Genomic DNA, 27,652 nt, shown 5'->3' on the forward strand with positions numbered 1-27,652 from the left:
ACTCTCAATCCCTGCTTGCTGGCCTGTTAGCAGCAGTGACTCATCAGCACATGACGTCAAAGCCTCCTCTCCTCTCAAATGGCAGGAAGGAGGTTTCATTAAAAAGATAAAAAAAGGTATCAACATAACAGCCTGAACTTCCTCCCAAACACAGGGCTTTGGTCAGGGGTCATCTCTGCTGCTGCCTGAGGAGCTACACCCTGCGTGTGCACCCACAGCACCTTCGAAGGGGAAACTTTTCTGTTGAGTACCAAGACCGTAAACATACTTCTTCAGGCCCACTGATTTATCAGATAGTGACTGAAAAATGAAAACAAACCTCCCAGCCTTAGGCCTTCTGGTGAGGCCTGCCTGTGCAGCCCAGAGGAACCTCCCTGCACAGCAGAGCTCAGCAGGGCACACCCTGCCCTGGCCCTCCCCATGCTCATGGCAAGGTGGGAGGGCTTCCACGAGATGCTGACACAACCCAAACCAGCTGTTCATCTGTCCTTGAAACGCCCAAATGATGCTGCCCAGTAACACCTGGTAAGGGTGTCCAAACAGACAGGAAGAGAAGCATCAACAAGTCGGGTGCTACCAAACTCCAGACCCTCTGCCCCCTGCGCCTTGCTAAGGCCACGTGAAATGTGAAGACATGAAAAAATCATACCTGAACACAGCCCTCAGTTTGTGAAACAAAAGAAAACTGAGAGCCATAAAAGTTAAAAGCAGAAGTAACCTAGAAAGGGGATATTTCTATGTAGTTAAAACTCAGATTTTCACTTGAGACTGCAAGTCCTGTTGGATGGATCATGGCATTTTACCCAGAAAACCTGCAAAGTGATGGAGAGGGGAACAAGCTGGGTAACTTGAGATTTAGCTCTTACATGGGATTAATTACTAACATCTGTGATATATATTTTCTTTGCTAGCTTTAGGCAGCACAGCCAAGCCCCAGCCTCCTGTGAGCCCAGGCAGCAGCTCTCACTCCTCAGCTGGGAATGGCAGGGGCAGAGGATATATTTAGCTCTGGTCCTGGCTGCCTGGAGGGCAGCATCACTTACAGCTCCCGAATCCCGACCTCCCCAGCACGGCGTTGGAAGCAGGAATACTGCTGCTAGCTCCAGCTCTTCAGCACAGGCAGTCAGGGAGCAAAGTGGAGGTTTGGAAAGTGCATGGGGCAATGTGGGGCCGGCCACACACACGGGATTTGTGCCAGACCTGGAAAATGCTGTCGGAGTACGGCTGTGCTCCCACTCAGGCTCCTTTCCCCCACACCTGCTCAGGCTACAGCCACAGTATGAAAGGCAAGGATGACTGAAAGGACAGACCAAACAGAAAAGGTGCAGAAAAAAACTGTTACACACTGGCCAAGGGTTGCCATGGCACTGGCCTCTGCCCAACACACTTTTATATTTAAAAATAATCAACAAAATCAACACCATCTTTCTGTCATTCTGGTGTGGGATGGGTTTCCTGTGTGACCTTTTGGCTCTGTTAGCATTCTTAGCCTTGGCTTGATTTAACTGCTTGCTTTTCTGTGGGATCTCTGTTTACCTGCATTTCAAATCAGTTTTCTCAAACAGATGTGCAGCAGAGATGGAAAGTTCACAGCAAAAATGCCCTCTGGGTGTCTGAGTTAACTCTGGACAACAAAGATGCTAAAATGTGAGTGAAAATACTCTTCTTGCTCATCTTTCAAGAACTGATTAGCAGTGAAATCTTAACAGTTTTCCATATGGCTCTTAATGTCATATTTGAACCCTATATAACATTCCAGTTTGGAAAATCACCAAGCTGCCATCTGATCTAGTAGCAGAAACACCCTACGCAAAGCATCACAAACTGCAAAATTCACCTGAGCTAGACTGGGCTCTGCAGTTACTCAGGGAGGAGAAACAGGAAATACAATACCAGATATGTGGTCATTCCTCAACCAAGGCCTTCCTTTGCAGAAGCACAGACAGAAAGGGGACAAGACAGAAAGGTTGTGGAAGTTGCATCAGCAGGGGCTGAGAGCTGAGCAGAACACTGCGCCCGGGCTCCACTGCTCTGCTGTCCCTGGAGACAGAGCCTTGCCTGCCCTCTGTGGAAAGTCAGTTCAAAATGAGTAGAGAAAGGAAGAAACAGGAGGTGAAGGAGAGTTTATGCGAGACTAGACATCAGGAAAAGGAAAGGAAGGAAAACCAGGCTGGAGAAAACAGAGAAGGTTTACAAGAAAAACGGTGGTAAAGAGAAGGGGGGAAGCGGCAACGCAGAAAAGAGCAGGATGAGTGAAAGCTGTGGATAACACCACCGAAAGTATTCCCCTCCAAACAGTGTGAAGACTGCACCTGAAGGCCCTCCTTCTCAACCTTCCCCCTTGCAAGAGCCTCTCCTTCCCGCGGATTGTCTCACCCTCCTTGCCCTGCTCCTGCAGGGATGCTGGAAGCAGGGCAGTCTGCCTCTGCTCCCACCAGCTGCTGCTGGGGACCTCTCTAATGCTCTTGGCTGCCATCCCTGACTAAGAGATTTCCTGCTTCCCTGACCTGTGCCAAGGGGAAGCTGCACGCCAGAGACCTGGAGAACCTCCCTCCTGCTCCTGGCTGGGATCACCTTGGAGCAGAAGGGGAGCAGTAAGCATTTCCACTCCTGTTGGCTTGTGCCACGCTGTTATTGCTTGGCCTCACACACACACACAGAGCCCTCAGCAGCTATACAAAGTCATCACTGGGAGAAATGGCAGAAACCCCTCAACAATCATCCGTACACTTACAAATAGATTTTGTATTTTCATTAAGGAAGAGAAGAAAAATGGAGGTTCTCTCTCTCTAAGAATCCATTTGTTTTTCTGTTACTTCTTTTACCAGAGCAATCTGCAAATATTTAGGGTCCCAGATTTTTCTCCTTCAGGAGAGAACCGGATGCTCCAACATGACTATTATGACAACCTTCTTTGCACATGACACACAGACTTCTCTGCCTGTTAATGCATGGCAGGACAAGCCAACCAAAGATTTCAAGGATTTTCAAGGATTTCATTTCCCATTTCCTCTCCATCCAACACATCTTGGGACACTGTTTGGGCACTTACCCCCTGAACAGGGCTAACCTGGCCACCACACTGTCAGAGACCAGCTGTCCGTGTGTGCTCTTAGCCCTCCCCTCCACAGGCACCAGGCTGCAGCTGTGCCCAGTTGTGTTCCAGCAGCCCACAGAAGCCAGACAGCCAGAAATCATCCCTTTAGAAATTCCTTCTTTCACTGTCTGCCTTCAAACCATACCCCATTTCATATTTTAAGTTTCCTGCCCTCCAGAAAAGCCCTGACTGTTAGAGGTAAGCTCTCCTGCTCCTTCCCAGCTGGAAAATTACATGTGGAAACCACAGCCAGAACCTGCTAGTTCATTCAACAAGCTTCATTTCTCATTAATTTTATCTTAAAACATGACTCCAGAGTTATAACAGTGAAAATAACTCCCCTTTTCCTACACCTTGACAGAAACAGCTGTTTCCTCAGTGCTGAGCCAGCCAGGCACGGGGTGATTTAAACTCAAAAATGCAGATACCTCTTTAAAGCAGTCTGAGCTTTCTACCATGTTTGTAACAGGCTAGAAAGTATTTGCTGAATCCAGGCCTCATGCTCAGCCATTTTGAGCCGTTCCAGAGTGTAAGAAAACAGGAGAAAGGAATTGTGCTCCTGCTTTTCATCGGTTTAGTTGCTATTTACATTTTCTGACCAGCTACTCATCACCACAACTGAATACAGTTCAAGAGTCAAGGTTAAAACCACTCAGCCCATAGTGAAGGGACAGCCACCCTTGAGCTTCACTGCTCCTGAGCATCACTTGGGAGCTGGACAGCAAAACAGAGAACCCCTTAAAGAGCTGCTGCAGGGAAATGGAAGAGAGGTTTTTCTTTATCTGTGCTTGGTATCACAAGTAGTACAGGGCTTATGTTGCAATAAAGGAGCTGGCACTAGGAAAAGTATTTCACCTCAGAGGGGGAGTTTAGTTTCAGGGCAGGTTCTTCAAGAATGTTTTGAAATGTCCACCACAGGCTGATTTGAAGAAGTTACAAAAACATCACTCAGAATTTAAGTACAGCTGATCCTGCCTGGGACTGAAGGATGAATAAGATTTCTTGAAGTCTTAGGCTTTCCACTCTCATGTCAGACTTAAACATAAATATTGGAATATACATTATGACATAACCTTTTTGACAATTGTTTTCATCATCATTCAGACAGAAGTGTTGAGCTAAATGTTGATGTTTCTTCATATTAACCCCAGCAGAATGAATCAATGTTTTACTACTGTATTTTAAAATAACTTCAATATTTCATTGCTCTCTGCAGTACCTTTTTGCCAGCAGAACATTCTTATCATTGCCAACGTAACACTGTGTCAGCCTTTGCCAAGCAAGAACTCATTATCCAAGCCAGTTTTCCTTCTGAGAACAAGCAAGGACCACCTTGTCCTTGACAACAGGCACCAGAAAAAACCCTCCTTCACCCCAGTGTAGCTGTCAGCTTACAAAACCAGACAGCTCCTTGTTCATTTTCCCAGAATATTTCCTTCTTGCTACGTTGTCGGATTGTGCCTTCAGAGCTGTTATCCAGCAGAAACCTCACCCAGAACCCCACCCTAAGCCCTCTGGAGAAATAAAGATTCTTTCACCTGAAACTTCTGTGAAGATGTTCCCCTGTGAGTTATTGTTGGCTCAGCCCAGCTAAGGATGACTCCTCACTGTGAGCTTGGAGGAGGGCCCTGGAGTGTGATCTCCACAAGGCAGGGAGACTTAGAGCTGCTGCTAGTTTATTCATGCAAGATCCTGGTCCAGAGGGCAGCTGAAATTCACAGCAAGCTGTAACGAATTTGCCGTCCTGTGTAAACTAGGGATTCTACATTCAGCACTGATTTTTACAAGACACAAATTCACCTGTGCAGGAGAAAAACATTCTAATCCCCATTGCAGAATCTGGTGTGTAATCATACATATTGAGTTTGGAGCAGGAACTTTGGAAGAAAGAAGTCTCCGTGACAATTCTGAAAGGAGACAGCAGAAGGGTGACATCAACTTTAAAAGATGTTTCGTATGTTCCCCCCGCCAAATTTCCTTTCAGCGTTAGAGAATAGCAATCTTACCACACCAATACAAGGAGTAACCAGGTTCCTCCAATGGGTAAGTCCACAGAAATGTTCTCTAGCTCATATTCCTGGACTCTCTGAAACCTACAACTACAGTTAAAAGGCAAAAATTCTCAGCTGAACTGTTACTGTCCCCTGGCCTATTGGGGCATTCTAGATCAGCCAAAAGTCTGTCTTCAGCGTGTTTCCCACAAAAGTTGAACAAATTTTGTCGTGTACTACAAAAGTAACATGCTATTTAGTTCTAGTTAGCCAAAGGATTAGCTTTGAACTATTTTCTTTGCACAAAAACATGTGATTATAAGAACTGTTGAATAAAGTAAATAAAAAGACAAGGTTAAGTGAACTAGACAGGAGAATCTGAAATAACTAAAATTCATGGTATTGTATACTGCTGGTCGTGCTTAGGGTTTACTGAACACTAATGTCAAGAATAGCTTCTTCCTTTCCTTTAGCCTGTCTCATTAATCATGTTCCAAGGCAACAGGTTTCCATGACAGCAAACATTAACTCTCTTGCAGCACAGCCTGTTATTTCTGCTAAACACAAAGCTTTCTCTAGTATACTGTAACCCAGCCCAGCTACCTCCATGAAAAAAGATCCCTGAAATATGCTAACGGACATTTAAATCAACAGCTCTATTTGATATGCACTGTGATCCTGCCAAGGAACAGACACACTACTGAATTCAGCAGGAAGGTCGTCAGCTCCCCCAGAAGGACACTGTCACCTGTCTGAGCTCACGAGTTCTGCCAGCCCTCTAAATCAGAAATACAGTGATGCAGGATGATGATGCAGACTCCATGCTCGTAAAGACACCGGGTAAAGTTAATGAGAACCCCACCATCCGGATCAGCTGCAGAACTGAGACCTTTGGGTTTAGTCATCTCAGGCAGGGTGAGAGCAGCATCCCCCTCACACAGGAGCTGTGCTGACAGAAATACTTTCAAACGCACTTCCAGTGGAATGGAACGTCACGGACAGCAGGGATGGGAGTTCTCTCTATGAACTGCCTTGTTATTTTGAGGGGACTGTGGACTGAATTTGAAAGCCCCACTCACACTTACACTCTGATCTTCCCTTATAAGCCAGCCCCTCCCAACACCTCCTGTATTGATTCGACATGCTCCATTACTCCAATGCAGCACAGTGCTAAGCAGAGGATAAAAAATGTGTTCTCTATTGAAAGGAAATGAAGGAAATAAAGGAAAAGTAGTAATTCATTCTTTTATAAGTTCAACGTTATTCCGTCCAAGGAAAATTCAGATGCACACCTAAACTTTACCGTGAGTTTCCCACTGGGGTTTCTGAAAGCACAGGTGGGTTGCAGGAGCAGCTGCGGAAGGTGTTGAAGACTTTCAGTGGCTCTTGGTTAAACAAAAGCTGATAGGGGGCAACCAAAATGTCAGTTTTCTTCAATTGTTTGTAAGAATTGACGTCTTTTAATGAACACTCAGAAATTCACAATGAAGAAACATAAACTATAGAAATTCATGAATCCTGTGCGATGCTGCTGCTCTTGCCTCTCACTCATGATTTGTCACGTTTCTGTTACTTTTGACACTATTACACTTATTTTTATCCCAGTCTAATGTTTGTCTCTTCTGCCATGGTATGTTCAGAGGTGTCTCAACTCATGTGCTGCAAACAGTTGCATGACAGAGAAGCAGATCTGTCCCAACCACTAAGGAGCAAGCTCACACTAAGGATCCTCCAGGCAGAGATGCTCACATGAAAATCAAGCAGCTTTTTTTGTTACATGCAGCTGGTGAGAGTAAGGAAGGGAATCTAGGCTAGGAACATGGCCATGATTAATGGCTATTTTAGTAAATGCAATTTTGCAAACTAGGACATGCTGGAAGCTTGTCAGCAAGGTGAGAGTCTAGGTAACAGCAAAAGATGAGATGACACAAGGAAAACTTAAGGAGCCTGCTAATACTTTTTTGGATAATAATTTTATAAAGTTTCTCAGAAAACTTTACATTGAGCACTGCCTAGGATAGTCAGGCAAGCTGGAAAGAGAAACATCAACAGCAAATATAAATGGCAATGCTTCAGACATTAGTGAATATGTGCAAAAGATAAATGCACCTCATGCTCCAAGAAAAATCAAGGAACTAAGACATCAAGAGACATAGTTCTCCTGATGAGCTATGCACTGCAGTGCACCAATCTATGTAGGGTTCTGTTAGTGGCAATGAAATTCACAAAGATGGGAACACATGCAGGGTGACAGAGACCTAAAGCTGAGCCAACAATAACTGGGTTTCATTTGGGCTTCTTCCCTTTGGAGAAAGACCTGAGTTGAACTGAATTCCATTACAACATTACTTAGCTGAGTGATCCCTTTCTCATTGAAGGTTGTAAAAAGTTTAAATACAAGTTTTATGTTTCATGTTTCAAACCAATCTGGTTCTAAGAATGCAGGCAGGCACTTGCAAAAGTCACATCAGCTAAGGCTCACCTACCTGCTTTGTGGAGCTCTCCTACACAGAAAAGCAGCACGAGTCCGTAGATGTTTGATAAAGCATGAACATAACTGAGCACTTCTTTTAGAGTACTTAACATGTTTTCCATTCATCTTTGTAGTGCAGAGGCAGGTGGCACAACAGGCACACCATATTCCAATGAATTTTTGCACTAGGGTAGAGGAAACCAGACTAACTCCTTCACACTTACCCGACTAATTCCTTCACACCTCTCAAGGTGACACTGGATACACCAGTTTGGCAGTGCTATTTATTTCAGATGCTACACTGATATGGCTGGGATAAGTACCTCTACTCAGTGCATTATTTTCTGACATCAGGAATTCTCTTCAGCTTGAAATGATGCAGAAAGAAACCTTCTATCTCTTCTTAAAATGACTGGAAAGACAGGCTTATGTTACACTTATTTGTACCAAGAAATCTTTTTGGTACTCCTATTTTGATCTAATTCAGAATTCAACCAACATGACAGTTTTAAGAGTCAGAGAATCACAGCATGGCTCCAAAAGGGAGTAAAATTGAACTACTGATGATTTCAGTTAGTAAAAGTCACTTATAAAGGCAAAGAACGAGAAAAGCCTCTTTGCACATTCTGAAGTGATTTCTTAATGATTTCTTAATCAATTAAACAATGTACTTTAAAAACCTTAACTTCAAACTATGAGAAAATAACATACAAATCATACAATTTCATTAATTTACTATTAAATTGGATGTCTTCAGAGCTATTAAAAGCCCTTCTGCAATTTTCACTGTCTTTTCCAGGCTGAAAGTACGCCTTTGACATCAATACAGAGAAAACAGATGGACAAAGTAATTATAAAAAGAGCAACACGACGCTATGAACCAATTTGTCACAGTTTTACTAACAGACTGGAAAGCACAGGCTGACAATCAGCAAAGTTGTGTTGTGTCAAAGTGCCCTCACCCTCCAAACAACCCCCAGTGTCCCCCCTGTAGGAAGCTACAGACTGACGAGGAAGGAAGGAGCAATGACAAAATCAGTGTAAGCATGCAGGACATTTAGAGATTAGAAAGACCTCTGAAAGAAAATACTGACTGTATATGTCAGAAATCAAGGGAAATATATATATATATATATTGAAGGGAAATGCAACAATGCTTGGATCATTCTGACATATTTTCCTGGTAACTTCCCTAATTTTTGTATAGCATAATTTCATAATTTGACAGAAAAAAACCATCTAGCTGAGAGTTATAGGGTCAGATAAACAGAATTTCTCTGTGCTTTGGATTCTGTAAAGGAACACAATCTCTTTAAGGAAGCTAGTTCGATCAGTTTATAGAGTCTAAAACTGCCCTGAAAGGCGAGTTCACACCTGGCTTCACACACACTCCGCTGCAATGGTTTGTAACACACAGGAGGGCTGTGCCCAGATGACTCCTCTCTACTATTTTATCCTTTTCACAGCTTGCAAAGTTATAAAAAGCTGATTAAATTGCCCAACCTTCACAAAAACTGGGCATCTTTAACTACTAGAAAGCTGATCATCCCAACAGGTGCATGACTTCAAAACTGGAAAACTCTACTGAGAAATATGGGTTTGGGATACCCAAAGATATATGAGATAATCTTCCAAAGGCTGATTTTTTCTCTTCAGGTTTTCTTCTGCATTCATGCTGCACAATTCCAAAGTTTGGAGCCTTTGCAGAGGTCCAAGGGATCCAGGAAGGGGATAGGAAAATGAGAAGAAAGACAGAAATAGGCCATCTGCAAGCAGCACCAAAAAAAAGATTAATTAAACTTAGAAGCATACCTCCAAACTGTCTTCCAGATTAAATGGAGGCATGGAATGCACTCTAGGAGCAGTTGGAGCAGTCTTATTAGCAGACTAAAGCAGAAAAGAGAAGGAAGACAGTGAAAGAAAGGGGCTGCATCAAAGAGCAGTGTATTTCCTTGTATATTTCAAGGGTTAATCTTGTCACAAGTCTGTGAAATCAGGGCCCACAACCATTTGGCTTTTAGAAAAAAATTATTATTACAGCAGAATAACCATTACATTCAAAATAACGGACATTTGTACAAAAGTAGAGTCATACAGTCAGCAGTGAACAAAACTAGTAAGAATACCTCCTCAAAGTATTGTCAGAGGAGCATTGTGATGACAAAACCCGTACCTAAAAGACGGGGTGCAAGACAAGAGCTGAGTCCAGCAAGGAGAAGAGAAACTAGAGTGGGGTAATAACAACTCTGAGAAACTCATGTACAGAGTAATGCAAAGCACAGAATTGTTAAACCCTTTGCTACATTAGCTGACCTTCATCTTCACCATTATACAAACAAAGCCCTTCAGTTACTGGTTTTTGGTATTTCTCTGAGGATCTGGCACATTGGGAAGCAATTTCAGGAAGTGCACTTTAGAGGTGCATACAGCAGTTTTCTCTCCAGGTAGTTTAACATTAAAATGCAGGCTTGTTCATGTATTCTTCCACTGTCTAGGAAACAAACAAACAACAAAGAAACAATGCATTATGAAGTGGTACAGTAATACCCATAGAAACCCTCTTGTCCTCTTTTGAGGACAGCTGTAGTTTTGCAGGAAATTGGATAAAATTAATTAAAGTGCAGAAATAATTCTGCTTTAAAAGCACGTAACAGAGTGGTTTAAAATCTGATGTTTAAATCATGCCATAGCACAGTTGTGGCTGAACTCATCACACCAGTGGCCTTTGCAACAGTGGCTGAGTTTGTTTGCACGTGGGGCAGAGCACTGCGGAAACGTGCTTAACTCCCACAGCACGTCCCAAGCCAGTTCTGCCACTGTGCTGCTCCCTTCAGGACTGGGATGCATCCTTCACTACCGAGGAAAAAAATTAATGAAACCATCACATTCAACAGTTTTTGCCATTCCTGGCTCAATGGTACCTGTTATGTTCCAAGTTACGAGAGAATTCCTGCAGGGTTCTGAATAAGGGTTACATATCTGTGCCCTGCAGAAAATTTACACAGATGCCTCTGAATGAAAGCAGAGTTTGTCAGCACATACTCTTTCCAATTTTAAATGTTAATAGTATGTCATGTTTCCAACGTATTAGTGAAATAGAAGAGATTTTGCTATTTACATATGCATACATAAACTATTTCTTAATAAACTCCAGCAATTAAGCTGCAAGAGAGCAGCAGCTTTATATAAAGAGCCTCCAGATGATACCAAGAGGGTTGAATTGAAAGCTTATGTAACTGCACTGTTGTACCTGTTGAAACTGAATGCAAGACACACTTGGATAATTAAGTACTAGAAGTGCTACGCTGTGTTTTCATCTCCTGTCAAACAAGGAAGATGAGGTGTTTGCCTTTTGTCCTCCTCTGCCTTACCTCCTGCAACATGTCAGAGTCTTCTATGGCTTTCACCGCAGTCTTCTTTGAAGTCTCTTGTACTTCTCCACCAATTATAAACTCATCAAGAATAAAATAAGCTTTTTCAAAATTAAAGATAATATCCAGCTCGCACACCTGCCAAAACAAGAGGCCACAACCATGTTTAAATCACTTTTGCAGTATTATAAGCACTTCTGGGCCAAAAGCTGTTGTGATGATCAAATATCCCCAGCATATGCAAACCTGCAGGTGGCAGGTAGCAGGGTGAAGAAACAAACTGCATGTTACGTCATATTGAAGCTTCTGCCCATATTCTCCCCACATACACAGACTTACAGCAAAGAGATTTCACTTATTATTAAGCTCATGCTGGTTGTCAGAGATCAAAGCTGACTTCCTGGCTCACTAACCTTACCACAGCTCCTACACAGCCCTTGCAATATGGGTTACCTCCGTTCAGAGTTTCACAGAGCAGCAGCCATCAACTGCTTTTTAGTTTTGAGGCAGTACAGATGTCAGTCACAGCACACTGATTTAACTAAGATATGAATTAAGGCAGGCAGGATAATTTCAAAAATATTCATAGAAAAGATGGGTCTCTTGTAGTCTCTAAAGACTTACTGAAAGACTTATTTGGACCTTCTTTAAGTCTCTTCTTTAAAAACACACTGATTTTATCTTTTGCCTCTATGTCATTAAATGTTACACAGTATTATGAGACAAACAAAACCAGTACATCTGAAGATGTCAGGAGAGAGGATTTAAGTACTTTAACCTGTTTTGAGTTTTCTTAATAAATTTTCCTGAAGCTTTCCCTTCAAATTCTATTCCAAGACAGACTTACAAAGCATTGAGATTAATTCTGGGTGAGTGGAGAAAGGATGGAAAAACAATCTTATGGTCATTTCAGCATTATTTAATAAAATACTCTAATAATTAATTTCATTCTGGATTGAGAACACCTGCAGGGAAAGTGCAGCAGATTGAACACAAAGCAAATGAGCTGCACATAATTTTGTTTATCAGACAGGAATGAGTTAATGGAAGAAAGTGAAACCTACGTTTCCAAAGTATCTGTCCAGGAGCTCCACATATCGATGAACGACCTCTAGTGTCAGGAGCTCATTATCCTGGTCTTCTATTGCACAGCAGAAATACAAACTAGCATACCTGGAGAAACAGAGGCAAAAACATGGCAGTGAACAGCTGGGACCTCAGTGCTCTGCTCATCTCTTAGAGGTCATTCATACAACAGTTAATTCCTAACCAGGCTCAAAAATAAACATTTTCTTTCACTCTTATAGTGTCCCAGAGAACACTTTAGAAGATCAGATGATTTAAACAGGTTATTATTTTAGTTAGAAGAACCAACTTCACCCCTGGTAAAGTGGGACACCTGTAACACTGGACAGAATAAAACAGGTAATAAATCAGTATTTCTTGTTCAAGTAGTTCTTTCAGGTCTCCTCCCCCTGCTGCAATAGCACTGCAGTAAATGGGGTTCATCAAACTGTAAGACAAGCTACCCCTTCTAATTAAAAAATAAAACTAAAAGTGAAAGGGGCTACATCTCAGCAGCCTGCTGGCTGTCAAATGAGTGTTTTACAGAAGGCCAGAACGCAGGAAGCTGCCTAGACCAAACAAGCTTTGTAACTAACTTGTGCCAAAACTTTGTTTAAACCAACCCAAGATCTATTCAGCTTGCTGATACTGTGGCTGGAGGCCAGCTTGTCACAGCTTCTGGTCAGATGTTTATATCCCTCTCTTCACAGCATGGAGCTCAGTTTTTGCTACATGGGAAATGTTTAATTTACCCAATGTACTACACATTAAGGCTACACTTATTTGCTATAACTTTAGGAGAACAAACAGGCAGTTAGCATTAGGCATTGTGTAACTGGGGACCAGTGATTTCTTTGGAAAAGGAAGTGGGAATTAATACCTTCCAGAGCAACAAACATTTCAAAACCAAAATCTGACAAAATTATGAAAGTGCCTTGGAACAGCTCCTGCAATCTCCCCAGCTGATAAAACCCAGCACACACATCTCAGCCAGGCTACCCTAGGGAATTTGAAGGGGCAATGAGGTCTAAGGCCTTCTAAACACTAATGCCTATTAGGCTCCTCCTGTTTTTCTCATTTGACAGACTGTACAAGTATTTTTCATCCCCCAATTACCCTGCTGGTTTATCCAGGGACACTGCCTTGTTACAGCCAGATTGCCAATGGCAGGCTCCTAACTCAGCCCAGCACCACAAGTGTTGTTTTCTTCTTTTCCTTAAGTGAGCTTTTGCTTTTCCTCTTCTAGCACGTCTTATTCATATGAACAGTGATTATACATTCTTACAAAATTACTCACACCTTTTGTAAACAAGCTTGAGGTCTTTCCAGTCAACAAAACTACTCGTTTTTTGGTTGCGAGACAAAATAATCTGAACAATTTCTCGAATGATCTTTTTCTTCTCTTTATCAGGTAGCGTCGTGTACCATTTCTGAAGCCTTAACTTCCCCTGCCGACTGAACAGCAGTATAAAGTGTATCTAGAGTAAACAAAGCAACATGGTTAACACCAGGGTACGGCCAGGGAAGAGTGTTCCTCTGCCTGGCACCAGAAATCCCAGTCCTGGCCGCACACCTCCAACCCCGGCACGATGGCTGGACATGGTGTCAGCGAGGTCTGGGGGAGCCTCAGCTGGGGAAAGATTCCTCCTCTCTTCTTTCTTTCCCAGGCAGCTCTCCCCTCCCTGTGGCACATAAAGGTAAAACCCTTTGCATCCTCTCCTACCCATCCTCCTTACCTTGTGCAAACAGCAGCTTTGCTTCCCTTTCTGCCCCTGCCCTGGGGAACAGGAGGAGCATCACCACTTTGCAGTGGTGAGAAGAGGGCACCACCCCCTCCTCCAGCAAAATCAGATACCTCAGTGAAGGGAATAAAGACTTATCCACAACAGGAACAGGGAAATCAGGATCAATGTGGTAGAAGACTAGATATATGAAGACTGAGATAGTAATCATAATCACTAACAACTCTGATACTGCACTACTTCAGATCATAAACAGCAGGTTCCTGGAACAGCCAATAAGGGGCAGAAGAAAAGTACTTTGGAAACTTGACTGGTTTTACTGAAGAAATCAGGGTATTATGAAACTCACACAACTGTACTAACAAGGGCAGACCTCAGTGAGTGATACTGTATTAAATATAGTATCTATACTGTTCAAAATTTCAACTTTAAAGCTAGTCATAACTCTACAAGGTTTCGCCTATGATTTTTTTTTCATGCTTAGCATAACTAGTATTACTGAAATACAAAAGAGCCAGCTTTTAAATGCCAGTGGGGCTTTGGGAGAAAAGTATCAATTCACATTTATATAAACAGTACTATTAGCAAGTTAAAATAACTGACCATAGTGTATATTAGCAGTATAGTAACCCATTCACCCAGAGCATGAAATTGGCTTTAAGAATGCAGGACATCAATTTGAGGACAACATCCTTCTCCAACAGGGTATCTTCTGCTAGATGGAAAAAAAGCCCTACAAACCCAGCTGGGGGGCTGGGGGGAGACAGAGATGTCTTTAATGGCTGTAGACATCTGAATTGCCGTGTTCATGCCAGGCATCCTGACTGCTGTTCTCACCAGTACCAACATCAGGACCCAGGGATTTGCAGGAAGGGTGACTGTAGCTGTATCCATGTGTATGACAGGTACACTGCCAGCTGTCCAGACAGTGACTGGTGGCTTCCCTTGATCCTGGGGGACCAGGGAGAAGCACAGGAGCCTCACTTTCCTCACCTGCTCCCAATCCTTGTGAAGCCCCAGTCCAACAGGTCTCTTACCACATCCCTCACCATTAGCCTAACCTTATCCTTCCCTAGAGTTTTTCAATCTGCACCCTAATCCCTTCTGCTCCTTGTTTCCTGTTCCAGTCTATTGCTGTGCCTATACTTCATCACTGCATTTCCAAGTGAGGATTACAAAGTTAATGTTCACAATCACTATCAAGATTACAATACAGATTTCTGTGAATATACAATCATTCCACACTCTGCTAAAGTCTTAGCAGAAAAGTCAGAGAAGTTTCTACACAAAAGAAAAATGGAAAAGCTTCTGGATTTTAAACAATGCATTCATTCACAATTCAGAACCATTCTCTAGCTATTGAGTTGCATAGTTGTTGAGTAATCTGGAGATAAGAGCTCTGACTATACTGGGAAAGACTTCAAATGTGGGATCATTTTAGGGAAAGGAGGAAGGTTTTAGTCATGTGTGTCTGTGGCAGGAACTACTGCTGGAAATAAGGAAGCCTCTTGCCATCATTAGTCTAACGTGCTTGATAAAATTACAAGGATTCTGTAGCTGCCTCCTCCTGTTTGAGTCTTATCATACTCTCCAGACAAGCCTGCTAAATAAAAACAAGTATGCTGCTGGCAGGACACATGGCCTGATTACAGGGAAGAGCAAAGCACCACGGTCTTGCCTTTCTCTGTTCATATCACCAGCAGGGTTTTGACGTGGGAATCTTCCAGCTGCCAGGGTTACCTCTTCCCAGGTGATGTAGGGACAGCACTCACTGTCCCTACACTTACTTGCCCTCTGAGAGGAGCTGGCTGAATGAAAGGCTGTCCTGCTTGCTGCACAGCACATTAACTCCAAAGCCCTTGTAAAGATGAGGGTGTTTTGAAAAGCAGAGCATAGGTTCCATAGATAAGGTCAGCAGGAGTCCATCTAAACGCTATCGGGTACAGGTAGCAGCTATTTGATAAACAAATTTCTAAAAATAAGGTGAATCATCAGATTTGACTGCAAATGCAGGGAATGAGTCAATGAATCTCTATCAAAAGCTGACAGCATGTTCAGCATAAGACTGAGTTTTGCAGCATCCTTTGCCTGCAGTGTTTCAACAGGAAAAGAAAAGGAAAAGGTATTCTGGTTTAGGGTCAGCTGTTGGACCCAAGAGACCTTAAATCTCTGTGCCTGAAGGTAATACACATATATCTGCAGACGTGCAACCTTGTGCCTCTAAACGGTTAAATACCAACAAACCAGGGAATCACTGTGAATATTACCACCAGCTGCTGCTGATTAGCTACTTCAGGGATCTTATGCTTCAACCACAGGAAAGTGAGTTGCTCTCCACTTAAAACTGCTTTGAGAACTCCACTATTTGTTCTACACATGCAGGTGATGTCTCATCACCACTTTTACGAGCTGAGGCAATGTTCTTTGCAATCAGAAAATATCCATTAATGCTCCTAAATGCATAAACATTCATATACAACTCCAAAAATCTCATTGTTTGGGCCTCCTATCCCACACTGTTTCATATCCAGACTACAACTGCATACCTTACATGGCAATTTTATTATTACAGTAATATATACAGTTAGAAAATAGAGCCTTTACTGTAGCACAATTCTAGATTTTGTAGTCTGCAGCAAAATAGTGCACCCTCAAGCCTAGGTATGTATCACTGGCCAGCTTAGAACTACTGTAACAAAACAACATATTAGAGAGCTGCAGGTACTTAGAAGCAAAAATACTGTGTGTGGGGTTTCTCCTCTTTTGGTTCTTCTTCCTTTTTCTAATTTCTGAAGCCTCTTTAATCAGGGGAACTCTGTAGGAGGTAAATAATACATTCTTAAAAGGTTAAATGGCTTTCAGCATTTTCAATTTCAACATCCAGTGCTGTTGCACTCAGTTCAGCTTTGCTCTGCCCAGCCCCACTGTCACGACACAACACACTCCTCACTCTGTTCATTACATCCCACTGGGAACACTGATGCATCAATAAACTGGGTAATGTCGAAGTACTGCACAAGCAGAAATCTAACAGCTCATCTGTTCCTTGCTCCTTGACAGTGAAAATATATTTGCTTTCCTACAGTGCTGATGACAAGACAGATGTTGATTAAGAAATTTTTGGTTGGTTTTCAGCAGTCAAATGCAAATAGAGGTAGATTATCCTGCAATGCTTTTCATCTTTGAAAGTTCTAATTCCAGAGGAATACAAAAGCAAATGATTTGCTACAAATAGAACACCTTAGAAAGCAGGGTGCTTGGTTCCCTCTTTTACCATCCCAGGGCATGCTGGCTGTGACTAATATCGCCAGACCCAGGGCAATGCCAGAGGGAATTTTCAGGTCTGAGACTGAGTGGGTTGGGATGAAGAGTACAGTTCCTAAGAGAGCACTAGCTTCCTTCACATGTGGAGTCTGTGGAGACAAGCTTTGGTCTGGGAGCTGAGAGTAATTTTACTAGCTTGTTTTACTGAATCAGACCCAACCCCCCACAGCACTGTGCAAAATTACCTCCATAAACATCAGAAAGTAATCCAAATGACTGCATTTTCTATTTGTAGGATATTGGAAAAATAGTTTGTTGAGGTATTTTTTAGATCAAACATTTAAACCAGATTTCTAAACTGGAACTCTATCCCCTTCTCATGCATCTGTGAATCAACTGCTGCAGTAAGTTACTTAACAGACTGGAAAGTTATGGGGCCTTCTGTTCTGTCAAGATCTACAAAACTGCATCAGGATAAAAACCAACACCTTTAGTTTCAGGGCTACAGAAAAAAGTAAAATGCTAGACTTGGACATTAAATAATTTACCAATAAATAGAACAGACATCAAAAATGCAAAATACGGAAGGTCTGCATATTCATGAACAGCAAATACAAGAGAGATAGATGAAACTAACACACACTGTGATTTCTTTTCACCTTCCTTGGAAGACATTTCCCTCCTTTAACTAATGGGCTGTAATAATCTGATAAACAGCTCACCCAAGCTTGTCTTCTGGACTGTTCCCTGCCAGGACTGGAGCCTGCAGCCCTTTGGTGCAGCCTTCCTCACTATTTGGCCATTTTACACTTCAGACTGATCAAACACATTATGACTGGCTCAGTAGTTACAAACTTGGATCATTTTTGCCTTTACAGAGGGTTTAAAATTTAACCTAATCTGCAACAATTAGTACAACTGTCTAAAGGGCTGTATTCCATTACATACACAACAAACCACCTGCAGGGGTAGCAGATGAAAATGAATACAAGGGAAAGGGGCTTTCCTGGCTTTCCTTTTCTGGAGTAATTTCTCCAGTTTACTGTTTAATAACACAAACATGTAAAAGATGACCCACTTCTTCCTGCAAGGTGATCTCCAGGGGTGTGCAAGAGTCTCTAATTCATCCCACTGTGAGGAAGAACATGCACTAGAACTGCTTCTCTTCCTCCTGTAATTCAACCTGCATAACATTTGCTGACTGGTCCCAAACCTGTTCTGTGGCATCTGGCTTCTCCATGTCCCTGGGGGAGGAGAGGAGGACAGAGACTGGAACTCATCAAGGAGCCTCAGGGGAGGAGAGGCAGAAGAGGAAGACTGCAGAAAAAAAGCAACAATCCTCGTTCCTGTCTGGCTGTGTGGTTGGGCAAAGATTTGCTTGGTGAGGCAGCTTTGTCACTCCAGCAGCTCTGGGCTTACACTCTGCTTCAGCAGTAACCTTTCCAAATTTGGTTAAGAGCCCATCCAAAATCAAAGCCACCTTTATAGAACAGATACCTGAAATTTGTGTGTAAGTAAAATTTGCAAATTAGGAATTGCTCTCCTTAAACAGGCATCTTGGTAGAGTGAGGAAACTTTTAGCTTTCCTTAAAAACTTTCAGACAATACAGGACATGCTAATCAAAGAAAATTCCCAGACCACATAAAATAGGAAGTGGGATGAAAATCCAGAGCTTCAGCTGCCAACAGAAGCCTGGGGAAACCAGACTGACTTGCTGTACCTGGTGGAGAGGAAGCGACTTGCCATCATAAAGTTCTTTTTTAACTTATTCTGATACCTCTGAAGTCTGCTTGGTCTGCTGCCACTGTTTTAGTCTAATAGAGTTCATATTCCGCTTCTCTTTTACTATTTTTCATTCTCTCCTCTGATATGAAAGACTATTTCTCAGCATAGACAGCTGTCCAGATATTTTTATCAGTACTTATTTTTACATCACAACTGAAAATGAACAAAACCTACTTTCATTAAATTATTTTAAAAATATGAACATACACATTATTCCAGCCATTAGCTTATTTTAATCTCCAAAACATTTGAAGAATAAAAAATTCCTTTTAGTTTTTGCTTTGTTTAATGAGTTTTTTCTGTTTTGTTTTGGAGGGGAGAGGAAAGTAAATACTGAAATGTTAAAAAAAAAAAAAAAAACAACCCATGAACACGCAGTTGGTTTGGAATGCCAGATGTTTAGAGTGAAATGAGAAAGACATACTGAACAGACCTACTGACCTATTAACAATCTACCCACATCAGGACAAGACAGAATACTAGCACACTAAGTACAGGTATTTTGGTATTCTGCTGTTACATGAAATCCCATCTGGCTACTGACCTTTAATACACACTCTGGGGATTCAGACACTTCTAAAGCAAATATGTAAAGTTCAAAACAGACTACTTTATTAAAAATATTAATTTCCTTACTTGTTTACTCTGTCACTAAAACATTTATTCACAGCAGCACAGAAGCTGACAGATGTTTGTTAAGTACTGTCAGCTCTCAGCTTTAAAATTTCAAACGTGTACTTAGTCTGCATGATGTAAGCAAATAAGAAAAAAGAAAATATGCACAAACCCAGCAACACAGAAATCCTAAAGCAGTGTATTGCTGCCTACCTGGCACGGGATTCTTCCTCACTTAATCTCCATTAGGAACATTTCTAAGCAATTTCCCCGAAACAATACATCCAAAGTCCACACAATAAAAGCTGTGCCAGATCATTACAGGCACACGTGACCATAGTTACACATTGATTTTATGCTTTTCATGATGCAGAAGGCACCCTTATCTTATTACCAAATATTTTAAATGGACCACCACACCAGCATTGTAAGGATATTTATAACATGGTATCGATCCAATAGCCTTCTTGATAGCCTCACTTGAGTTAAATAAAACTATAATCAAAACAGTAGAGCTGAGCTCACGCTACTCCCTCCTGGTCCCTAACTAAGGAGCAGAAAACAAAGCTCACTGAGCTTTCTAAGTGCCCAAGCTCCCTCTAGCTCTGCTCCCACTTACCTCTACAAACAGCAGGTCAAGTCCTCCCAACCTTGGCTCATAACTCATAATCTGGTGGCATTCCTCCCATGTGTCCTCCCCACAGCACAGACATGAACTGGTGACATTCCTGCCATGTCCTCCCCACAGCACAGACATGAACTGGTGACATTCCTTCACCCGTGTCCTCCCCACAGCACACACATGAACTGGTGACATTCCTTCACCAGTGTCCTCCCCACAGCACAGACATGAACTGGTGACGTTCTTTCACCAGTGTCCTCCCCACAGCACAGGCATTAACTGGTGACATTCCTTCACCAGTGTCCTCCCCACAGCACAGACATGAACTGGTGACGTTCTTTCACCAGTGTCCTCCCCACAGCACAGGCATTAACTGGTGACATTCCTTCACCAGTGTCCTCCCCACAGCACAGACATGCCTGTGCCTCCTCCTCACAGGCTGGGCTGTCCCACCAACAGCAACACAGGATCTCCTGCACTGCTCTGGAGAGCAGAAGCAGCACAGCTTTCCAAAACAGCTCCAAAGGGCAGATGCAGGAAATGGCATCCAGTTCTGACAGATGATCACTACCCTTAATTTTCTTAAATTTTTATTCCTGCAAGTGGAATTACTCCAGCTTTCAGGTAAAAAGCAAGCACAGACCCAGGCTGGGGCTTGCATGCAAGCTGCCTCTGGCTGTGCCATAGGAGAGCAGGCCAGGGGAGCAGCCACACCACTGTCCCTTCACTGCTGTCACCGGACAGACAGCAGGCATGAGAGCTGCCTGACCTCACAGGAAACTGCACTTCGAAGAGATTTGAAACAATTACTAACCAGGTAATCACATCCCTTCTGATTCCTAGGCTGGGATCTTAGAGGTGTTTTTATTTGCTTACATGTTTTTGGGAGGCAGAGGACGCCTTCATTAGGTCACTACAAGAGGGAAGAGACTGAACAAGCTGCTGAGAGCTACTCCTAATTCGCTACAAAACCCCAGTGCACTTTACAGGCACAAGAAGCTATTTTCCCAGCATGTTCCTTGAACTACAAGTGAAGAAACAGAGCTAAAAGCTCAACCAGTGGATCCCAGCAAAAGGTGCAGCTCTTTTAGTTTCATTTCCACTTTGCCTTATCAGTTATTTGCAAAGCCCTGCGACACGAAGGCACTGCAGTGCCCTTCCCTTGCCTCTGACCTCTCTAGAAGCACAGTTAAAAACCTTTGCTCTGGGACAGGGCAGGCACACCCAGATGGTGACAAGCTAACCTGGCTCCTCAGACAGCTGACAGACACTGCTCCAGCCTGGGGATTCCCATGTCTGGTGGAGCAGGAACAGTGCAGACTGGCAGCAGCCTCACACCCGTTCCTCCAGCTCCCAACAAAGATGCTCACAGAAAACCTTTGTTTCCAAAAGGAACAAAGATATGTAAATTCAGATTATGCTTATAACTCTGAAAGAACACAGAATAATCTTTTAGAAACACCGAAACATTTAAATTAGGCATTTTCAACTGAGAAATTCTCAATTTTCCCCTTTAAAATGACATTTTTTCATTAAGGTAAAAAAAACAACATGGATTTAACCTAAGCACAAACATAAAAGAAGCAACCACTGTTTACAGAAGGAAGGGCCAGAGCAGAGAATCTTCCAAAATGCTTTATATGTTGGCCCAATATTCAGCCTGTAGAATGAGAAAGGATCACAAATTCATTATGCTATTTATCCAAGTCCTGTCATGAGACTTGAAAGGGAATGCCTGAGGTCCTGCCTTTTTCCCATCCCATCTCCTGAGCTCAGAGGCTGTTGAGAGTTTCATGCAGCACTTCCCACAGCTTCGCTGGAGTTCAGAGCACACAGGCACTCACCCAACACTTCACCTGCTCTCTTCCAGCACACAGCCTTGCACACAAAGGCACAACATGGTACATTTCTGCATTTTACTCAAACGAGTCAGTTTCTCATTCCTTTGTAGTTTGTGCCTGTCACTTACCCCAGGGGACTAAGTAGAAGATGGTAACCACAGAGTTCCTGGGCTGGTTAACAAGTCACTGAGAACTCCAAGTGTCTGAGTGAAACAACTCCCCAGCTCCAAAGGCAAGCAGCAAGGTAACAACAGGCATTTACTGGTCAGTGAAGAGGGGTTTTAATGCCCTCCCTAACAGAGGAGAGCAGATGGACATCCTACATAAACTCAGCAAGCTAGAGAAGAAAAAAAACACTGGTGCATAGAGTACCTGAGGATGTATCTGTGATACTGAGAAACACACAACAGGACATTCCAGGCCAGACAGGCACACCAAGCTGCCTTTAAACACACAAATGTAATTGCACCTTCCCATCCTACCCCAATGCCTCTGCATGCTGTATTCCTACTCCCAAACGAAGTGCCATGCTTGCAGGACTGGATCTTGCAACTCCCTCTCCACATTGCAACATCTGCAGAAATGCAAAGTCCCAGGGGGGGCTACTCAAGAAAGCACGGAGCCAACGCAGCCAAGGAAACGCAGATGACAGCCTGGAGGAATAGGACAGTAGGGAAATGAATGGGCAGGGATGGAAATTAGTAAATGGGCACGTGATACAGACAGGAATTCTTTTCACACGAGCAGTACTGTTTTAATTTAGCATCACTAGCAAGACAACTGCCTCACAGAAATGCCCAATGCGGATGCCAAAACATAAATCTTGCAAGTACTCGAGAGAGGGGCAGCTCTGTCTGCCCTCCCTGACTCACCAGTTTCCTCAGTACTTTCACCACATTGTCCTTTTGCATCTCTTGCAGGTAACTGATGGCTTCAGAAGGTCCATGGGATTGTTTACAAAGCATGGGATTTTAAGTAACTAAAGACATGGAAAAGGAGCAAAATCTGTCATTTTCTTGCCTCATGACAGACCCAGCTGCCCATTATCCCTCCAGCCTTCTTCCTGCATTTGATCACCCTAAATGCCACCCTAATTGCATCTCTAAAGCTGTCTAGGCTTTCCACATCCTATTAACTTCTAGCTCTGACATGCCTGCAGTTTCCTTATTTGTGAGTGAAAATATATATATATTAGAAAGTAAGTATTATTACATTGCTGATTATTAAGCAAATAATCAGCAGATGATCTATCATAACATTTGCTTTCCAGGAATGAGCTTATTATCCAGGGACAGTAAAGTGTGAATGGCAATTCCTGCATGGCCTGAGCGGGCTCCAGTATTTAACAGGGACAATCTGTAATGGCCATGAGCTCTCGGAGAAAGGACATCTAGAACTGGCAAGTCAGAGATTACACGCTTCCAAAGACCCGTAAAAACATTTTTCCTCACAAATCCCACAAAATGCTAAAGTCCAACGGAATGACAGGGAGTAACGGAATGCCAGATTATGGATCAGCCCCTGAGCTGTACTCTGATCTAAGCAGCTTCTAGAAGGGCACAAGCCTAAGGAACAGGACATGTGTAAAATCACTCTAGTAGTCCTATCTCCAAGAATCACAGGTTCAAGAACTACAGGACAGAAACTGCATCCAGACAACCCACCTGTGGCCCAACCCACTATGAAGGGCCCAACTAGTGGGACACCCACAGCATGCTCAGCAGGGGACTGAAAGCAGTCATCTACACTGTGTGAAAAAGTATTCCCATTTATTTTTTGTACATTTAAATTTCACATGGTGTATCCTGACTCTTTGTGTAGCAACCAATCTTTATAGTGCTCATGATTTCATGTGTTTCTATGACTTCCCCTGCAGTCATCTCTTTGCAAGCAGAAAGCCTGTCAACTCAGGATCTTCTAAACAGGATGCCATTCCATGGCCATTATGTACTACCACAGACAAATTAACAAGGAAATACCACACTGTTGGGGGTTAACAAACGTTTTTTGTCATGTAGCGTAAGAACTGCTGTCTTGAACAGACTAATTTATTTGTCATTTTCTCTCCTCTCATCTGTTCTAATCTGTTGCCCTTCTTGTCTTTCAGCGGTAAATATTTTAGAGGCAAAGTTCATTGTCTTTGTGAGGCCAATACACAGCTGTACCATGAGTGGAAAATAAGCATTCTTAGAACTGTAAATCATAAATTCTGTGCAGCATTGAAAACATCTTTTGCAGATCTATGTCCATTTTCACAATTAAGAGCATTGAGGGTGTTGATGAGATCAATATTCAGAAGAGCTGAGAGTTCATTTCCACACACTAGGCAGGTGTCAGCAGCTGCAGTCACAGCGACTAATATTTCCACCCCAGTTTCTAGATCAGTGACTGGTTATCAAATGTCTTGCTAAGTGGAAACAGTGCTTGCCAACTCCTTTTCTATTCAAGCCAAGTACATTTTTAGAGCCACTGTGCTCAATGGGATTATTTTGATCTTTCTCCATGGTTTCAGATCATGCCCACAAGTACTAATTTGTCCCCCTGTAGTGATGAGTAGCACAGGCAGGAGGGAACCAGACCCTTTACTATACAGGCACCAATTCTGCATGCAGAGCTACGCAAGCAGAGCCCTGTATTTATTCACAAAAGTAATACTGATAACACTGAGGCAGCAGTAGGATCGAGGCGTTGCAACACGTACAGGCACAAGAGACTACAGCAGCACATGTCCTTGGGGAGACTGAGCTTTTTCTCCTCTGTGCTCTCTCCCCACTCTTTGTTGAGACAGCAATCCTTCACAACATGTATCTCTGCTGCACCCACATATGTCAGGAAACAGAATTTAGTCTTTGCAAAAAGTAATTAAAAAAAAAACAAACAAACATGTCACAAAGCACAAGCTGGGCAAAAAAGCTGTGTTTCTCTACCGGATATGAAGTCAGCTTTGCTAAACAGACTCTTCCCTGAAACTTGCTTGGAAATCTACAAGAGAGCAAACAATTGGAACAACCCTCTTGCTAAGACATGGTACCATTTGTACAAGCACCTTTAATTCCATCTCAAAGCACAGAAAAAGGTGACAAGCACAACTCCGTCATTCCAAAACAGAGGAACCAGTTTATGGAAAGTTTAAATGGCCTGTTGAAAGTTCATCACTCGTGAGCCAGGATGAGGCTTATTCTTGGTTTGTAACCCAGCAAACCCTTTTTTCTTGACCCATAACTGAGTGTTAGCAACTGCTTTCCAGAGACTGGATGACAGAGGAATTTAAAGCTAGAGTTTCCTGACAAAAGCACTGTTTCATTAGCACCAGATCCTCAAGAGAAGAACAGGGTAAGGCTGACAGCACTAATGTAATGCAGTAACACCAGCAAGTGCTCGTACTATGGCCTCAAAAAAAGGGAAAATAAAATTCTTACTTGTAAGAATGGCACACTCACCTTGTAAAATTCTAACCATCAATACAGCAGCCAGACTCCATATTGTCAATAAGCAGCACTATTGTCAGCAGTGCTCCCCTGGGACTATCGTGAGTGCTTTGAAAACTGGCACTTGTGAAGTACGCGCATCAAGGAGAGTTCTGAGATCAGATTCCCTGAAATCAGCTCCCATATTTACTGACCTTCAAGGGCAAAATAGGAACTCCAGTTGTTTACATAAGCTTTACCAGAGGGAAGTGGGTATGTAGGGCTGTCTCAGGGTGTAACCAGAAAAGCTAGGTCTCCACAGGGACTTAAGGCGTGGAGACTGCATTGCCATCTGTAAACTCATTACTGTGCATATTCTATTTGCAAATATAATGACAGGTGCACCTTTCTAAATACACGGGACTAACACATATTTAGCATTCTGGCTAAACCACTGAAGAGAAACAACACAGCTCTGCCTTTGAGGACAGAGACAAACAACAGCACTTGGCCTCCACTGAAGGAGTTGAGAGGCTTCTGTTCAGCTGCACTGCCAGTAACTGGTATTACAGGTGCACACAATGGGCAAATTGTGCAAGACAGCAGCTTGGGGCATGCCCATAGAACCTGCCTCAAGCCTGAATTATCAAGCAGTGAGATGGTTTCTCTATTAAGAGGCATCATTGACCATCTCACTACTTGGGAGCCTGAAGTCCCCCCTGAAGAAGATCTAGCCATTGTTCTCACGGTGTTTGCCATCGTTCTTTACAGAAGAGAGCATCCACAGCAACACCAATCGCAGCACTGGAGAGGCAATGGGTCTCCCTTTCCGGATCCTGCCCGTCAGCCCTTTAACCTGAAGGGCTGCTGCCCCTTCCAAGCTCAAACAAGGCACTGCCAGCCCCGGAGCCGGGTCGCACAGTAAGACCGGTGACCGATAGACAAGAACAGAAGCAGACCCACACACTCTCTCGCTGATGCATCAGCTGATGGAAAGGTGCAGCCAAACGCCAACAAGCCCCATCAGAGCCGGCAGTGGTGCAGAAGCACCCGGGCTGCAGGTAATGCGGCAGTCCAAGCGCTCCACTTACCTGACAACAGGGAACACACCCGGGGAAAAGCTCTTCCCAACGATGCTGTCACAAGAAAACCCACTGCCCTACACTGACCCGCTTTGCCACCAGTCAGCCTAAAGACAGACAGATCCACACGAAACCTCACTCGATCCCTCTCCAGGTATTGGAGCCGACTTGCACCTCAGCTCCTCGAGTTACAGGAAGACTTTATAAAACCTCTCTGTAACATGCCTTGTTTTCCCGGTTGCCTACGAAAGGCTCTCGGCGTGACCCGAGCTCATCCCGAGGGTCGGAAAACAAACCGGAAAAGAACTAAAAACTTTCATTTCCCCCAAACGGGTGCAAACCTCGTTGGAACCCGCTTGGGAACGGCTTTCAGCGTCCCGGCGCAGCCGGTGCCGAGGGGCGCGGGGCAGCCCCGCTCCGCCCGGCCTCGCTCCGCACCCCGACAACGCGCCCGTCGAGGGGCTCGGCGGCTCCGGCGGGGCACGGGCGGCCGCTCCCGCCCGGCCCGGCCCGGCCCCGCTCCGCTCGGCCCCCCTCACTCACCATGGTGCGGCGGCTGGCTGGGAGCCGGCCCAGCCCGGCCCGGCCGCCTCCGTCCCGCCCGCCCCGCTCAGGTGAGGCCGGGCCGCATCGCGCCTTCCCATAATGCCCCGAAAGGGAACTCCCGGCGCCTCCTGCCGCCGCCCCGGCAGCGCCGCGGGGCACGGCCCGGCTCCACGGGCGGCACCGCCGGGCACGGGCACGGGCACGGGCAGGGCTCCGCGGACCGAGAGTGCTGACAGGCCGGGTGTGCCGAGCCCCCGCCCGCACCGGGTGACCGCACCTGCTGCCCTGTACGTGCGTGAACCGCTCAAAGGGCACCCTTATCACCTCGGCGTACCCGACATCAATAAAACGCAGTTCATGTCATCCACTGGCTCGAGCTACTCCCCTGTCAAGCATTCATGCCCTAAAGGCATGGTTAGATCTACAGACATCATTGTTTTGATGGCCATCTCCATCAAAGTGGAACTCTGATAGTTTAAATACCTTCAATGGCTGAGCTCTGCTCACAGGTGCTTTGTGATGCAGCTAGATGAGAGCGCAAGACATCAGCAAATCCCTGTAACCTGTGGCAGGGATTTCCTGATAAGCAGCTGGTGCCAAAAAGAATGTGCAACATCCACAGACTCAGCACTTGAATCACAAGATCTAAATCCGGGCCTAAGGCTTCTCAACCTTGGAGAAGTCTGATCCAGATGCAAACTACCACACAGAGCATAAAGTGAGAAGATTTAGTGCGCTTAAGTCCCTTGT

At 43.9% G+C, this 27,652-nt stretch overlaps 1 protein-coding gene across 1 annotated transcript; it reads right to left on the bottom strand.

Annotated features, from left to right (window-relative positions):
* Positions 1 to 9,570: 9,570 nt before the first annotated feature.
* AP1S3 (adaptor related protein complex 1 subunit sigma 3) lies at positions 9,571 to 26,974 on the bottom strand. Its single transcript, XM_040074212.2, has 5 exons — positions 26,900 to 26,974; positions 13,297 to 13,475; positions 11,997 to 12,105; positions 10,933 to 11,070; positions 9,571 to 10,052 (listed from the first exon to the last, which is right to left on the bottom strand). The coding sequence occupies exons 1-5, from the start codon at positions 26,900 to 26,902 to the stop codon at positions 10,017 to 10,019; spliced, it is 465 nt and encodes a 154-aa protein (XP_039930146.1). The 5' UTR covers positions 26,903 to 26,974; the 3' UTR covers positions 9,571 to 10,016.
* Positions 26,975 to 27,652: the final 678 nt, after the last annotated feature.

Source organism: Hirundo rustica, chromosome 10, assembly GCF_015227805.2.
Source record: "Hirundo rustica isolate bHirRus1 chromosome 10, bHirRus1.pri.v3, whole genome shotgun sequence".
NCBI classification, from domain to species: Eukaryota; Metazoa; Chordata; class Aves; order Passeriformes; family Hirundinidae; genus Hirundo; species Hirundo rustica.